This window comes from Cutaneotrichosporon cavernicola, assembly GCF_030864355.1.
Source record: "Cutaneotrichosporon cavernicola HIS019 DNA, chromosome: 2".
NCBI lineage: Eukaryota > Fungi > Basidiomycota > Tremellomycetes > Trichosporonales > Trichosporonaceae > Cutaneotrichosporon > Cutaneotrichosporon cavernicola.
Window position 1 is genome coordinate 689,547 of NC_083394.1, and position 15,184 is coordinate 704,730.

The window sequence follows — 15,184 nt, forward strand, 5'->3', positions numbered from 1 at the left end:
ACAATGCCCGCACCATCGGACGCAACGTCCCTCGCGGATGCACAGTGAGCTCAACCAATCCAATATCAGCTGACATCAGGAAACGTGTACGTACACACTCTCCATGCACAGCGAAACCTAACCCCAGGCTCCCGCCGACCACAAGGCAGTCATCGAGTTCTTGCGCGGCAAGAACGGGCCCAAAGTCCGGCGCGGCGTGCTGAACGGCAAGCGCGTCGACTTCTTCAAGGGTGAGTGAGCCAGCCGGATCTCGTTGTCAAACACCGTTGGGACGCGAGCATGGCCACGCCCCACTCTGCCCGCCATCGACGAGCAGCGTCGATGACGCAGCATTGTGGCCACACGCGGTGTGCGGATTCGTTGTTCGCCGTGGCCGAGGGTCCCAAGCGCAGAATAATCAACAAGGGTGCTGACGACCAGGCAAGACGGCGGTCCGCACGCTCATGGGTCCAGCGTACCAGAAGCTCGGGAAGAAGGTGCCGCCCGTCACGAGTGAGGAGGAGGCTGCGGCGCTCATTACCAAGTGCCTTCCCTAGTGAGTTGCTTCGCCACTGCCAAGAGATCTCACTTCCGGTCGAAGAGAGCGGCATTGGGATTCCGCGTCAATGTTCCTGCTGGCGGAGGTGTAGTTATGGGTGATCCATCGCGTCGTTCTTGCCCATAGTCCGTTTGGCTCTGCGCCATGCCCGTCCTTCATCGTTACCGGCAACTGCTACATGCAGGTTACCCGAACAGCAGCTCTTCCATCCACTGAGTGCTTCCATGCCTGTCACCGGCCCGATGACGCTTCAAGCTTCGGGTGATCTACAAGCTTCCTCGCCCATTCCCACCGCGCGATCTGCGTTCTTGGGCTTGATTTCTCGTTCCCCGATTCCTCGCCTCCGTCTTGGCCTTCTTGTTCCATCCTGGCGCTCACGACTAACCCCAGTGCCTACTTCCTTCGTGTCGACCGCCTCAACCCCAACCCGCCCATCCCCAGCGGCATGCCCAAGCCCCTCAACCTCAGCCAGCAGCAGCAGTTCGACTCTGCAGGCTACTACAGCTGGTTCTACGAGGGCTCGCCCTTCTGGAACATTGTCGGCGGTATCGCCATGGTGGCCGTGATGCTCGCGGGCGTCATGTTCCCCCTCTGGCCCGTCAAGCTCCGCATCGGCGTCTGGTACCTCTCGGTCGGCGCGCTCGGTCTGGTCGGCCTCTTCATCGTCATTGCCATTATCCGCCTCATCCTCTGGTGCATCACCAAAGTCTCCATGGCCAAGGCCATCTGGATCTTCCCAAATCTGTTCGAGGACGTCGGGTTCGTTGACTCGTTCATCCCCGCATGGGAGTGGGACGAGCCGAAGAAGAAGCGTCTCCGCAAGGTCGGCGAGAAGCGCAAGAGGAAGGAGAAGGACGTCACCGAGGAGAAGGCTCCTGCAGCTGCTGCGCCGCCCAGCGCCATCCCCTCGGCCATTGGATCCGCTGACCCCGCGGCCGCGGCTGCTGAGGCTGCCCGCGCCCCAACTCCCGGCAACGCCGACACCGCGTCTGGCGTTGCTAGCTCGCCCGCTGCCCCAACGGCCGCCGCTGCTTCCACGGCTACCACTACCGCGACCGCGCCGCCCGCGACTAACCCCACGCCGCGCAGCCGGAAGGCTGCGACGGTTGAGGAGATCGAGGACGAGTAGACGCGCTGTACCAGACACCTGGCATTTTGATAGCGATAATGTGCATATACAGTTCTCACACCACCCTCACTCGATGCACAACTACATTCTCTATGTCTGCTGCTCTGTCTATGCACTTGCTCCGAGGAACTGGGCGCGCTGATGTCAGCTGCTTCAAGGCACAGATGGAAGCTCACAAGTTGCCTGACGGACGCCTGCTGCTCGGCGTCGAGGGCGTTGATCTGGTCGGGCGTGAGCTGGAGGACCTGCATGAGCATAGCCTGGGATCAGCTTCGGTACGGAAAGGAAAGCTGACCTTCTGGTCCTCGGGGAGGCCTGCCAGAGCAGCCTGCGTCGCGGGCGGCAGAGCGGGAGGAGCAGCTGGCGCCGGCGGCGCCGGGGGAGCAGACCGGCCGTAACCTCCACCATACCCAGACTGTTGAGCTGGAGGAGGAGCACCATACGCGGGTTGCGGAGGCTGCTGGCGGAAGGGCGGCTGCTGCGCCGCCGGAGCAGGCGGAGGAGGGTAGTAACCCTCGCGCTGGTATCCCGAGTACGCTGCCTGTGGTGCTGCGGGCGCGCTGGGTGGCAGCGGCTGGATGCGCTGTAACACGCTCGGGTCGACAATGTTCATGAGCAGCATGGCCTGGAAGAGGGCGTACGCGAGCTGGGGCTTGGCGGTGAGGAGGCGGCGCGCCTCATCGGGCTGCGTGGTTATGAGGGCCTGTTATCAGCACTTGAGCACATGACCGGTTCACAGGCCATCTCGCCTGGGCCGAACCGCGAACCCACCTTCATCCCGGCCATGACCTCCTGCATCTGGCCCGGGTTGACTTCCGCCAACGTCTTTGAAATAGCGTCGGTCGCCTTTTGTCCCGGCCCAACTTCTGTTCCCTGGGGCATCAAGCTATGATCGATTGGCGTGGGCGAGTCGCGCCTCCCTCCAGCCCCTCCAGCCCCAGCACCAGCAACACCAGCAGCACCAGCAAACGGCGCACCGGGACGCCGGGTCATGCGCTCATCGTTGCTCAGCTCGATCCGGACTGGCCGTCCATTGATGGGTACTTCTTGGAGGTTGCGCATGGCGCTCTGGGCGGCGGCCTCGTCGTAGAACTGCACAAAAGCGTACCCCTTGCTCTTGCCTGTTTGGGGGTCGAACTTGATCTCTACGTGCGAGACGGGGCCGACTTCAGAGAAGACGCCGGCAATCTGTTCTTCAGAGACGTCATACGGTACGTTGGCGACTTGGGTTAGCTGATAGGAAGGGGGGGGGGCTAACCGAAGACGGTGCGGGTGCTTTGAGGTGGCATCTGGAGTGATCAAAGGAGGAGAGGGGGAGGCGGATGGAGGGAGACTAGTTGGAGACTAGTTGGAGATCGGAGAGGTGAGATTAATGCGAGGAAGATGTACAGTGGATTGTTATGGTGACGGATTGTTCATGTAGACATTGACATCAGGCAAAATTGGTTCCGTAGTCCAACTGCCCCACTCCCTAATAGTATTCCTCATGAGAATGCGTGACTGATTTATTCTCTCCACTTTCGGTTGTATCTCTGTCCAGAATCTGACAACTACAGCCTAGGGTGCCCGTCATACCAACTGACCCTCTTGCGTCTCCTGTTGATTATCTAGAAGCCCCGAGCCCCGTTTACCTCTGTTCCTCGACTCCCTCAACCCTTTTCCTGATCGGCCTTTAGCAACGGATATCCGCTAACAGCACGAATGGCGTAGTCGCTCCCCACAAGTACAAGGCTGTAGTGGAGTCTCGGGTGAACAAAGACATTCTGTCGGGAGAACTGGACGATACCGGCCAGGTTGCGCCCAGAATACTGCGCCGGAATATCGGTCTCATGTTCAAGTCGTCTTACGCGGGCGAATGTCCTGTTTGAGGCATTGGGAGAGGACGAACGCTGGACTATGAGTGAAATCCGTCAGCACTCAAATTCAAGGTGAATACTGTCGGAGACTTTCTCGGCACAGTCCTTTTACCGCCGATACTGACCGTCTCAACAACGGACTGGTTCAAACGCGGGCTATCCCTGTGCGATTGTTAGGCCATTCTGGGCCACATTTTACAAGAGGGGACAAAGGGCTCCTTAATTGTATTGAACGCTGACGAGCTGTGTGAAGAGGACATCAGTCGTTACGTTGGGGCGGATGGCGCCCCGATGATCCACGGTGACGTCGAGCGTCCTCAGCGCCCCAATGGATTTCCCACGTCGCCTCGACCTCATCTTTCTCTTCCAACCAACTCTCAATTTCCCGCCTCGATTCCCCATTCCACCATGGAGCACGAACGCGACGACGACTGGGTTTCTGGTATGTTCCCCGTTATCGAGCTGATCCAGTTACGCCGCCTGGCTCGCCTGCCACCCAGAAAGTCTTTGCGGACGCTGAGCTGGTATCGCCCAAGGAAGCGGGGTTCACCCACGACGAGGACGTGCGTATTCTCGAAGAAAAGAACTCGGCTCTAGCGGCCGAGAATTGCTTGCTCAAGCACGCCCTAGCTCAGGCCGTCGAGCGTATCGAGCGTAATGATGGTGAGTTGAGCTTGGGAACGTCAAACTGACATAGCGTGGGTGGCCATCCATGGCAAGACTCGTAAGGCCAAACATTCGACCAGTGAACCAATCGGTATTTCAAAGGTCCAGAATGCCCACAGATGCGTTAATCCTAGAAAGCAGGAGGATGACTTTTCCCGCCGCGCCGAACACGATACCAAGGTCGCACGGGAGGCGTTGGCGCGATACCTCGCGGCCGTGGATGGCAAGCCTCCGCCGTCATCCGCTTCGGTTACCCGCACGGGCGTTAAGCGTGAGCGGACCGAGAGCGAAGTCAAGGCGCTCGTCGAGTGGTGGTCGCAGGTAACGTAGCTAGAGAAATCACGAGACATGTACAGAGGGCGGGGAAATATGAATGGAAACTGGGATACGCTAGGTGGGTAACGAGTCCAGTCTGTCGGGTTCAGTCGCTAAAGATGCCTCGTGTTCGTGGCGTGGTGGGAAGGGCTGTCTTACTCTGTTTTGTCCCAACCCAAATTGAGGGGTGTAGGTTGAAATGCAGGTCACAAAGTGAGGGTCTGGCACTGTACAAGTTTGCCATTTGTCGTTGGTGACGGTACAGTCTCGGTCCCTATGCACGGATCGAACTAACCTTCGACGCACAAGCCGTATCCGATTCAGCTTTTGTGTACTGTACCCCTTGGCTCACAAAGGACACCACAGTGCGCACAGACTACTTGTGACAACTGAGGTACAGTGGAACAAAACACCCGAGACAGCAAGTTGTGCTCTGGTGACACAGGTGTGCAGGAGGCCGGAGGTAATGAGGCGACAGACGTTCATATGCAGCTGAGAGTGAGAGGAATTTCTGTCTCCGCAGCATCAATATCCACCCATATCCTGAGGCAGTCAGAGTTGGCCTGCCAACCATCACTGATGCATCTCGCTTCTCACTTCATCAGCAACTCGGGTAAGCCTTAGGTAATGGCATCATTCAAATACAGACTGTGAATTCATAGTGACAAACAATGTAAGGGGTCTATGGTATGACTTGGGATTATGGTAGTCTAACTGGCCAAAAGTACGGAGAAATCTACGAGCGCTGGGGTCTACAAGAGAGGAGAAAATCCAGCATTATGGGTCCAATTGGGAGCTAGTAGTGCGACCGCAACGTGGACACCCACTGGAACAGGTTGGCGACTGTGTCGAAACGGTTGGCAACGGGGACATACCGCGCGTACTGCATTGTGAGGTCCAAGTAGTGGCCCTCGTCGCGGAGGTCCCGCTCAGTGAATGGGAAGGCGGGCTCTCTGTAGGGGTCCGAAGAGGTCGAGAGACCATAAGAGGAGTTGGTAGGTTGGGTGGGGAAGGGAGTGAGCTCGCGGTTGGCGTGGTGGGCCGCCTCAGCCAGGAGTTCGAGGCTACCCTCGCGCGAAGGAGAGGCTTCGGTCGGAGGGGTGAGAGGGCGGACCGGAGGTGTGAGAGGGCGCGCCCATGAAGTGAGCGCGGCCACACCGGGAAGAGTTTCGGTGACGCGAGCGCGAGGCTGGACATGGGAGTGGGAGTAAGGCTCAAACCGGTGGGCCTTGGGCTTGTTCTCGTCTGTCCAGCGGGGGGTCTTGGTTGCCGGACGCGTAGCCGAGTTCCCGAACGAACACTTGTTCTTACCGCAGGGCCGACAGACGCGGCGCGGACTCTCGAGATCGACTTCGATAAAGCAGCGCCAGCCGTTACGCTCACAGCGGACACAACGCTGAGTGTCGACGACCTCAAGAAGAGTACGGTCGTGGATGTACTCTTTCTCAAGTTTAGCAGGGACAGGGATGGGCGACTCACCTCGCGCATGTACTTGGCAGAGTCGCGCTTCGAGCGCATCTTGTGGACGGCGCTAGGCTCGTAGTCGTTGTCGTCACTGTGCCTGATGTCAGCATGTAAGAAGGCGAGGACCGCACATGTAGGGTGACGACGGGGGCGAGGCCTGGCCGTGACCATAACCGTGACCATGAGTGTGGGCCGAGTGCATCCCAATAGCCGGGAATTGCTCGTGGGCATGGGGATGGGCGTGGCCATGGGCGTGGTAGTGGTTGAGCGACATGGTGCGAGCGAATCTAGGAAGAGAGAACAAAAGGGGGTGGGGGTTGGGCCAGTGTAAGGCTACGGTTGAAGATATATGGCAGATGGGCGATGAGAGTAGAGGAGAGGACGAGGGAGGGTGGTTCAAGAGAGAACAGCACACGCCAAAAGGATCGCTGATGGATAACAGCAAACTGGTACACTACGGGAGAGCAAGGTAGCAACAGCAGCCCCCCGGCACCGCCGGGGGGCTGGGGATGGCTGGAGGGGCCTGGTGTTGCGACGTCGTGCACGAGGCACACGAGGCCGAGTATCCTCACCACAGGCTGGGATCTTAACTGATTTGTAGAGAAACACGATTGCGAAGCATACCTTCCTTTCAGAGAGCCCTGACGCGCCACCGGTCGTGACAGGTGGTAGCTGTGGCGCCGGCAGGGGCAGGGGGAAGAGTAAGAGGGAGTCAGCGGTAGGAGGTCAGAGGATGTTAAAGAGGTCAGAGCTTAGGTTTAATGACCCTGTTGCCGGTGTTGTCTTGTTGCCCTGGTGGACAAATGTTGCGGGGGATAGCGGATGATTATTGTGACGTGAAGATGAAAGGGATTGAGCCAGAGGAGAAGAGAGAAAACATTTATTGTATATTTTTTTAAGAGAGGCGTGTTCTGTATTCCCTTGATCTTTTGGTATCCTGGGTTTTGTCCTGATCCTTGAACATATTCCACTCAAACCTTTGGATGACATCAGTATTAACCGCAATTAACCGGTTCTGCTGGGACGGATGCGGGGCCCACAAAGCACATGACCCACATGACCATTGACTACAACTCGCCACCCAACCCAACCACTCAACTTGATGTCTCTTCTTCATCATCTCTATCCACCATGCAGTCTCCCTTATCGTCAGGCGCAACGCGCCTCGACGTCGCCAACTCTCTTCTCCTCAACCCCAAGGGCGGCACCCTGAGCAGGCTAGACCTCCACCAGTTACCGGATGACAAGCCAGTCTTTGCGTGCGCAAAGTGCTCCGAGGTTCTAGTAGGTCCAAGCGGTTTTCGCACCCAGGGGATGGTGTGTGTCCAGAAGTTGTGGCTTCTGACCGCTTTCCTCTGAATATCACACTCCCTAGTTCAACGTCCTTTACGGATGCTATCGAGTCCTGCGAAAGCACTCTACCCAAACTGATCCTATCCTCTGACGCACAGGCACTTCAGGACGAGCTCGTATCGCAGGCGTTCACCGGCCGCTCGGGCCGTGCATAGTACTACCACTACCGAACATGTCTGACAGCCAGCCTCATGAACTCGACCATCAACACGAATCTAGGCAAGCGTGAAGAGCGCAAGCTTATGTGGGTTGGTTAGTGGCGGTGGCGGACGGGGCTGTGTTTAGTAGTGTGCCGTGGCGGGGGCGGTGGGTTGGAACGCCTTTACAGAAACAGAGGTCCCGATCTACTCCTTGTTATCCCCTGCCGCCTCACGGCATCGTTGCGCGTCTCCCACGCACTGGATCTTCTATTCGCTCCGTGGTCCTCTCTTGCGGTCTGCTCGGACGCTTCGCTTACCCCAGAACGGGGAGACACACAGTTGCGGATCTTCACTGCGCCTCTTGCGACGCAGAGGTCGGCTGGATGTACATCAAGGCGCCGACTGGTGATCAGAGGTACAAGGAGGGTGGGTGCTTCTCGGCACAGAGCTGATATCAGGTCGTTACATTCTCGAGGAGGCCCAGATTGTCAAGGAGAACAACTGGCGGTGACATATGACCCAGTAAGCTAGTTATCGTCCTAGAGCTGACATCAGGTTTTAGGGGGGGTTGTATACAGAGTGCGATGTATAGATCTGCTTGTGGAACAGGATATCGTGATGGGGAGGCGAATATCTCCCATACCGCCGGAGAGGGTCGCAAACTTCCCGCTTCCCGACTCCAAGGTTCCCGGTACCCGTGTCCCGACATGACAGAAGGCGCTTCGGAGCACCGTGACGCCGACTGCCACGCCGTCTACACGCCGGCCGCAGGCGTGGGAGTGTGGCGGCGGTAACATGAGTGGCGACATCAGAGCTGCGTGACGCTTCGTGCGCCCCAGGCCTTGGTCCTTGGTCCGCGGGGCGTCACGCAACCATTCCCATTGCCTCGTGGCTTAATGGGTAGAGTGTGAGTGTGCGGTGCTGGGGCGAAGAGCCCGAGTTTGTACGCCAGCTGTACAAGCAAGCCCTCGCGGATTGTGGATTGTTCCGGTCGTGGAGTACTGACGGGCCAGACGAGGCTTCGGAGGAAATACGTTTCTCACGCGAGCGTGCTATCGGCATGCCCGTGGTGCGCATGACCTTGGTAACCTTGATACACCCCGAGTTGAGCGATCCCCCAGTATGGCCTGGTCCGCCGTCCCAGATATCCGTTTGACAGACGGAAAGTGGCCGGCTGTTTGTGCCGCGGCTGCGATTCGAGGACCGTACGCATGTGGCGGGTGGTCGCAAGTCCTCCCACGCGTTGACGATGCCCGGCCGTCCAACTGCCAAGTAGGGGTCAGAGGTGGTCAGGTGTCAGCCCAGAGTTACCGTGTACTGGCGCGGTAGCTCCCATGTTGAGTCGCGAATGACTGGTCAACCGCCAACATCCTCCATAATCCGGTGTCAAACGGTCCTCTGCCTGGTCATTTATCACTCCACCTCTCCCCACTCCTCCTCCAAACCTCTCGCTTTCAGTCTCCATCCCCCGCCCCACACCGCCCACCAAGTCACGCACCCAACTGCATCTTCAGACTGTAGTTTAAGCGTGCTTACGCAGTCGACGAGCCCTCGCCCTTCTCCGCGGCCACCTCGGCGCGGTACGCCTCGATCGCCTCCTCGCACACGCGGAAACTTGGGTTAGTGTGTGCGCTGTCGTATACCCTCCCCTCCTACCATCACCCTCTCTCCCACTGCCAACCCTTGCCCTCCTTCCTTCCTTCCTCGCCTCCCTGTCTCCTCCTCTCGCTCCTCTCGCCCCTCTCGCTCCTCTCCTCCCTTCGCTAGCCCCCCCTCTCGTCAGCCCACTCACGCCTCAAGACCCTTCGGGAACCCGCCGTAACCCGTGACATGCAGCATCGCCTCGCGGATGTTGTCCTCCGTCAGGCCGTTACGCAGCGCGCCGCGCGTGTGCGCCGCCAGCTCGGCCTTGTGTCCGCCAATTGCGAGGATGCTTCCATTAGCTCCACTCAACATGGACCCACGTGATGACGACGAGCGAGCGGTACTTGAGCTCAAGGCCCGGACGGGACCAGAGACCCTCCCATGCCGAGCGGGTGATGTACTCCTGTGCGGGGCGCGAGAACTCGGACTTGCGCGTGGCCAGCTGGTTGTCGACGTACTTGTCGCCGAGGACGGTGCGGCGCTTGTGTGAGCGGGTTTGGAGACGCAGGTAGACGAGTGCGAGTGAGACTGGCTGCCCTCTCCGTAGACCAACAGCACACCAGAGAGGAGGCAGACCACACCGTAGAGGACTCACCTGCTTCATGCCGAGGTCGAAGAGCGTCTTCTCGGCGGCCTCGCGGGCCTGCTGGTCGGCGGCGTCAGACATGTTTCCAGAGTTAGTGATGGAGAGATGGAGAGTAACAACTTGTGTATTATAATTGTCCAGCTATTTCCGCTGCGGTCTGGGTCTGGAGCTGGAGGACCTCGGCGTTGGCCGGGGAGACGAAGGGCGAAGTAAACCCGAATGCCAATCTCAATCTTGGTGGAGGTGGGCTTATGACTTAGCCGAAGTGTCACAACATTGCTTGACTCAAACCAACAACAACAACCGTTGATCACTTCTATGTCCTCAATTGAGAGGGGGCGGATTGCAAGTCATCGTGGTGGTAGAGACGTGCATGTTGCCAAGGCGGTGACTGTATGACAGCTCACACGTTATGTGCGGAACGACGATGTGGAGACCCCGAGCAGATCGGATAAACCAAGTTGACATCAACTTGGGTGGCTCCTATCTGCGCTGGTAGAGCAACGTCGACTCGATGGAGAGAGAGAGCAAGCTGACGTAGGTTATAGATCTCAGCCTACCTCCACGCCTTAAATGAAATGTTTGAATGCATCGCCTCCCAATCACCCTTACCAATGGCCTCTGGCCGCACGTACACCCTCCTTTCCGCGGCGGGGCCGTACACTTCCCCCACTCCTGGCACACTCGGCGGTCACCGGCGCAGCCGCATCTACGGGCGCCTCGACTGTCCCTCGGCACTACGCGCAATTGCACGGGGCGAGTACGTTACGCACCGCGTCTTCTTCGCGGACGAGGCGGCAGCAATCGAGGCCGGGTTCAGGCCGTGCGGCGCTTGTATGCGCGACAAATACCAAGCGTGGAAGAAGGCCGGATGACAAGTGGAGAGTTGATATCTGGTCCCAGAGCTGTATCTGGGTGCATGATGATGATGGTTACGAGGCGTTAACCGGCCCGGATCAACCGCGGATCGGCTGGCCGTATCAAGCCTCGGCAGCCACATATTAATCACGTTGTTCACCCAATACATCTGTGCCGAGGCTGTCGAGCTGTCAAGCTGACGAGCATTGTTGAGACCACCCCATTTTTCAGGTCTCACCGCGGTTGGTCCGCGAGGTAGGGGTAAGGTGGGGGTGGGGTCCCCATTCTCCCCACTCTTACACACCTACGGAAGAGGTAATGTAAACTTGGAGATTGCAGAAGCGAGCGCTGCCTGTTTACTGTGCCGGACTCGGACCTTGAATAAACCCTTTGGCTTGGCGTAATGCCCACCGCGTCCCTTTAGGTCCCATACCAGCCATCACAACCACAAACCTCACGTGAGGAGTGAATGGTTGTAACCATCCCAACCCAACAGTTTGTCACACGTCTTGAGAATCTCAGCATCGCCTCATAAACCTTGCTCTTACCAACGGAAAAATCTCTTGACGAGATCGACTCGATTTCCTAACTCACCATGTCATCGCCGGAGAGCGACATCCACCAGGCGGGGAGGGAGTACCCCCGCGGGGCGAGAGGCAGTGTCGTTGGCCTTGTAAAGCGCTGTAAGTCTCCCGGCCTCATTCGTTCTGACAAACAGATGCGAAAATGGAGGAGCGATACCACCACGACCTCGCCCTCAGCTCGGGATTCAGCGAGTATCATATGGGTGACGATGATGTCGAGCGTGACGGCGCGGGTCCGAGCTACGGCACGACTACAGCGCACGGCCACCGGCGCCGGAGCGACGTCGGGCCCCGCGATGTGGATGAGAATGCGCCGCTGCTCCGCAAGCCGTCGCGCGTCGATAACATGGCCGCCAACATCAACGTACACGGCGGCTCGAGTACCGACGGCCAGACCTTGTTCAACTCGATCGGCGTGCTGATTGGCATCGGTCTGCTGAGTATGCCGCTCGCGTACTCGTACGCTGGGTGGATTGGGGGCACGATCCTGGTCGTAGCGTTTTCCGCAATTACATGCCACACGTAAGTAACCCGATGGACGTGCTGACACCAGGGGCAAGCTCCTCGCGCGCCTGCTGTACGCGGACGTGTCGCTGGGAAGCTATACCGATATTGGAATGGCGGCATTTGGTCCGCGGGCCGGCGGCGCGATCCAGGTCCTCTTCTGCACCGAGCTGTTTGCATTCGGCGTCGCGCTTACCGTGCTCTTCGGTGACTCGATGAACGCCGTCGTCCCCTACTACTCGGCTGAGACTTGGATGGCGCTCGGCTTCTTCGTCGTCCTTCCGACAACGTTTATGCCGCTGAGGTGGCTCGCCGTGCCCTCTGTCCTCTCGACAGCGGCAGTTGTCGTGCTCATTGGCATTATCGCGTTCGACGGCCTGTGGAAGAAACACGCACCCGGCTCACTGCACGAGCCGATGGAGACCCGCTTCGGGCCCGATTTGAAGATGATGAACTGGGTCGGTGGTGTCGGCCTCATCCTCGCCGGCTATGGCGGACACGCAGTCATCCCCGCGATCGCAAAGGACGCACGTAACCCGGCTGCCATTGACCGCCTCTTCAACATCTCCTTCACTGTCGCCGGCGCCGTCGCTGTCATCACCGGCGCAATGGGATACCTCATGATGGGCGACGACGTCTCGGACGAGATCTCAAAGGACATGATGAACCCCAAAATGAAGTACCCCAAGGCGATCAACAACGTCGCCCTGTGGATGATCGTCCTCGTCCCTCTGACCAAGTACGGACTCACCAGTCGGCCGTTGCACGTCGCTTGCGAGGGCTTCCTCGGCATTGCGCCCTCTGCAGCTCAGGTAGCGGCAGACGAGGCTGAGATCGTGGGCGAGGCGCCAGCTCCTCCTCGCATCAACGTTGAGGCACCTGATGCGTCGGCTTCCGGCCACCGTCTCCGCCGCGTCTCGTTCGCCGTCACGTCGGCCCTCACGCGTATCGGCGAGAGCGACTACATTAACAATGACGATGAGGAGTGCGAGCAGCCCGACGACCACCACCACCACCACCATCATCACCGGAAGAGCGTCGCGCCTGCGACTCCGACCTCGGCTGAGGGCGGCAAGGGTGTCGCCCGTGCTATCATGCGCATCGTCATCACCATCGCCGCCACGGTCGTCGCGATCGTCCTCCCGGGTTTCGAAAAGGTCATGGCCTTCCTCGGCAGTAAGTCTGCACCCAACCTATTCTAGACGCGCGTTGCTCTGAGATGCTGACTGTGCGCGTAGATTTCTCCGCCTTTTTGATTTGCATTATTCTCCCTGTGAGTTGACCGAGGATTGATTGCAGCTGCCAATGTATCACGTGCTGATGCCAGATCGGCTTCTACCTCCGCCTGGCGCCGACTGTCCTCGGAGTCAAGGACAGCCCGGCGACCCGCTGGCAGAGGACCCTCCACCTCGTCATCCTCGTCATCAGCACCGTACTCATGATCATGGGCACCATCTGGGCATTTATTCCCGGCACCGGCCGGGGCGGGGATTAGTGTGGAGGCGTGATGCCAAGCGGTGTGGAGAAGAGTTAAAAACCTTGCCAACGAGTTGTGGCAGAATTAAATATCATGACCGTCTTGCCAAGCTCTTGCGTGCTGTTTGTATTGTACACGTGCATGCAATAATATGAAATGTAGTCAAAAGTCTATAATGGGGTGGTTATGAATCGCCAGCAATCGCGCAGGCGACCTTGGATCGGGCGCGTAGTTTGGCGCCAAACATGACGATGAGGGTGGGACAGGCAGCGAGGGCGAGGGCGCAGCTCGCCACTACTGTTGAGGCGATAGGATACCCGAGATTGATGTACATGGCTCTCGCGAAGAGGGGGAACGTTGACGAGAGGAGGTTGCGCATAAAGCTCTGGCTTGCCTGCGCCGAGGATGAATATGTCTCGTACGCGTCGGCGAGGTACGTGAACACGCTCGAGTACATGACGTAGACGCCCCAGTAGGAGAGGCTGAGGAAAGTTGCCGGTAGCATCCAGTGGAACTGGGGCTGCCCAGTCCACGCGTAGATGAACATGCAGATGGGGAAGAGGAGGCCCGCCGTCGAGGCCCAATACAGCCTCACCTCTGGGGCAGCCTTACCGGTCGGGCTTTTCCCGCACGCTTTCTGGTACAGGTATTCCTGGTGGTAATTTGAGATGAACCCCAGAACACCTCCAATGGCGACGGTAATCTCAGACACGCCAACCAGTCCCGGATTATCGGTATACTGTCCAAAGACAAGCAGGACCGAAGACGTGCCGAGGAACACGGCGCCCCATGCGAATCCGATCCAAAGCGATATGGCCGTGACGATCGGTTCTGTGAAGAGGTACTGTAATGGCCTAACGGCCGATACCATCATCATCTGCCGCACGCTCCTCTTCTGCGTCTGTGATGGTGCGATGTGTTTGATTCCTGTTTCTTTGGATATTTTGAGCGCTCTTCTTTCCAATAATACGTCGGCACGAGTTTCGCGAAGGAATAAAGCATTGGCAAACACGGAAACACCAGCGAGAATCGCCTGGATGCCATAACACCACTGCACGCCGAGGTAGAGGCCGACCCAACCGAAACAGACCCCGCCAAGCGCCTGTGCGACAAAGATGACAATGGCGAGGAGGTTCATCACCAGTCCTCTTTCGCGGGCGGCGAACAGGTCAGCAACCGTGCCGCCGACCATCGAGTTGGCGACGGATGAGGCCATGCCCTGGAAGAAGCGGGCGGCGAGGAGGCCCGAATGCGAGTGGGTCAGGGCCTGGGGGAGGAAGAGGAGGGCGTTGCTGGAGTCAGCGCGACATGAACTGGCCGGCCAAACTCACATCAACGTCGTTACTTGGTAGATGACGTTCCTGCCAAACAGCTCGCTCATGGGCGCAAGGACCAGAGGGGTGATCGCAATCCCGAAGAGATACATGAACACGCTGAGTGCGTACCCCACATACGTAGTGTTGAACCACGGCACTCCCCAAGGAGCCATGACGCCGACACTGGTTGCGTTGATAGCCGTCAGGGCCACGAGGTAGTACAGCACGATGATGGTCGTCCACTTGCGCAGCGGAGACCAGTTTTGCGGGTCCTGGGGTTAGCATTTAGATGGTGTGGCTGATGAAACTGGCTCATCTCATAGGCATACCCGCACCATCCCGCAGTGAAACCCCAACCGCGCATGGCCGAACCTGGCAAAATCTACACCGTACCAACTCGCTTCCCAACTCTCCACTCACCTCTGGATCCCCTGGCGCCCAATCGACAATCACGACGCCCTCCATCCCATCGCCGAGGTCGACGGCCGCCGTCTTCTCCACGACCCCTCTCCCGTCCTCTTCGTGAGTGAGCACGCCCTCGTCTCTAGTCTGGGACCGGATCGCCATCTCGCGCTGCGTTTGTCGCGTGCTCATCCGACTCAGGCGCGACGCCGAGCGTACCAGAGAATGAAGGCTGGCCCGGGGGGGAGACAGGGAGGGGACGTCGTCCTCGTCGTTCTTCTCGTCGACGGCCTTGTCATCGCGGACGGTCGCCGAAGACGATTCGGACATGTTCAGTGTCGGGATGGAGGTT

General features: G+C 58.5%; 9 protein-coding genes across 9 annotated transcripts; 5 read left to right on the plus strand and 4 right to left on the minus strand.

Annotated features, from left to right (window-relative positions):
* Positions 1 to 3: 3 nt before the first annotated feature.
* On the plus strand, positions 4 to 1,667 carry SEC62 (uncharacterized protein; the record flags this gene model as incomplete). The annotated part of the gene is made up of 5 exons (XM_060597270.1): positions 4 to 44; positions 80 to 86; positions 128 to 230; positions 421 to 535; positions 929 to 1,667. The coding sequence occupies 5 exons, from the start codon at positions 4 to 6 to the stop codon at positions 1,665 to 1,667; spliced, it is 1,005 nt and encodes a 334-aa protein (XP_060454180.1).
* A 108-nt stretch (positions 1,668 to 1,775) lies between these two features.
* On the minus strand, positions 1,776 to 2,956 carry CcaverHIS019_0202770 (uncharacterized protein; the record flags this gene model as incomplete). Its single annotated transcript, XM_060597271.1, has 5 exons — positions 1,776 to 1,805; positions 1,844 to 1,927; positions 1,963 to 2,370; positions 2,439 to 2,890; positions 2,926 to 2,956. The coding sequence occupies 5 exons, from the start codon at positions 2,954 to 2,956 to the stop codon at positions 1,776 to 1,778; spliced, it is 1,005 nt and encodes a 334-aa protein (XP_060454181.1).
* Positions 2,957 to 3,931: 975 nt separating this feature from the next.
* CcaverHIS019_0202780 (uncharacterized protein) lies at positions 3,932 to 4,519 on the plus strand (the record flags this gene model as incomplete). The annotated part of the gene is made up of 3 exons (XM_060597272.1): positions 3,932 to 3,965; positions 3,995 to 4,186; positions 4,221 to 4,519. The coding sequence occupies 3 exons, from the start codon at positions 3,932 to 3,934 to the stop codon at positions 4,517 to 4,519; spliced, it is 525 nt and encodes a 174-aa protein (XP_060454182.1).
* Positions 4,520 to 5,300: 781 nt separating this feature from the next.
* Positions 5,301 to 6,151, minus strand: CcaverHIS019_0202790 (uncharacterized protein; the record flags this gene model as incomplete). The annotated part of the gene is made up of 2 exons (XM_060597273.1): positions 5,301 to 5,948; positions 5,984 to 6,151. 2 exons carry the CDS (start codon positions 6,149 to 6,151, stop codon positions 5,301 to 5,303), a joined length of 816 nt encoding a protein of 271 aa, XP_060454183.1.
* Positions 6,152 to 7,099: 948 nt separating this feature from the next.
* Positions 7,100 to 7,972, plus strand: CcaverHIS019_0202800 (uncharacterized protein; the record flags this gene model as incomplete). The annotated part of the gene is made up of 5 exons (XM_060597274.1): positions 7,100 to 7,252; positions 7,420 to 7,475; positions 7,509 to 7,565; positions 7,784 to 7,887; positions 7,920 to 7,972. 5 exons carry the CDS (start codon positions 7,100 to 7,102, stop codon positions 7,970 to 7,972), a joined length of 423 nt encoding a protein of 140 aa, XP_060454184.1.
* A 1,021-nt stretch (positions 7,973 to 8,993) lies between these two features.
* CcaverHIS019_0202810 (uncharacterized protein) lies at positions 8,994 to 9,772 on the minus strand (the record flags this gene model as incomplete). The annotated part of the gene is made up of 4 exons (XM_060597275.1): positions 8,994 to 9,075; positions 9,254 to 9,394; positions 9,426 to 9,586; positions 9,701 to 9,772. The coding sequence occupies 4 exons, from the start codon at positions 9,770 to 9,772 to the stop codon at positions 8,994 to 8,996; spliced, it is 456 nt and encodes a 151-aa protein (XP_060454185.1).
* Positions 9,773 to 10,305: 533 nt separating this feature from the next.
* On the plus strand, positions 10,306 to 10,566 carry CcaverHIS019_0202820 (uncharacterized protein; the record flags this gene model as incomplete). The annotated part of the gene is made up of 1 exon (XM_060597276.1): positions 10,306 to 10,566. The coding sequence occupies one exon, from the start codon at positions 10,306 to 10,308 to the stop codon at positions 10,564 to 10,566; it is 261 nt and encodes an 86-aa protein (XP_060454186.1).
* Positions 10,567 to 11,144: 578 nt separating this feature from the next.
* CcaverHIS019_0202830 (uncharacterized protein) lies at positions 11,145 to 13,132 on the plus strand (the record flags this gene model as incomplete). Its single annotated transcript, XM_060597277.1, has 5 exons — positions 11,145 to 11,232; positions 11,268 to 11,655; positions 11,687 to 12,813; positions 12,876 to 12,910; positions 12,965 to 13,132. The coding sequence occupies 5 exons, from the start codon at positions 11,145 to 11,147 to the stop codon at positions 13,130 to 13,132; spliced, it is 1,806 nt and encodes a 601-aa protein (XP_060454187.1).
* Positions 13,133 to 13,298: 166 nt separating this feature from the next.
* On the minus strand, positions 13,299 to 15,162 carry CcaverHIS019_0202840 (uncharacterized protein; the record flags this gene model as incomplete). The annotated part of the gene is made up of 3 exons (XM_060597279.1): positions 13,299 to 14,406; positions 14,446 to 14,702; positions 14,851 to 15,162. The coding sequence occupies 3 exons, from the start codon at positions 15,160 to 15,162 to the stop codon at positions 13,299 to 13,301; spliced, it is 1,677 nt and encodes a 558-aa protein (XP_060454188.1).
* Positions 15,163 to 15,184: the final 22 nt, after the last annotated feature.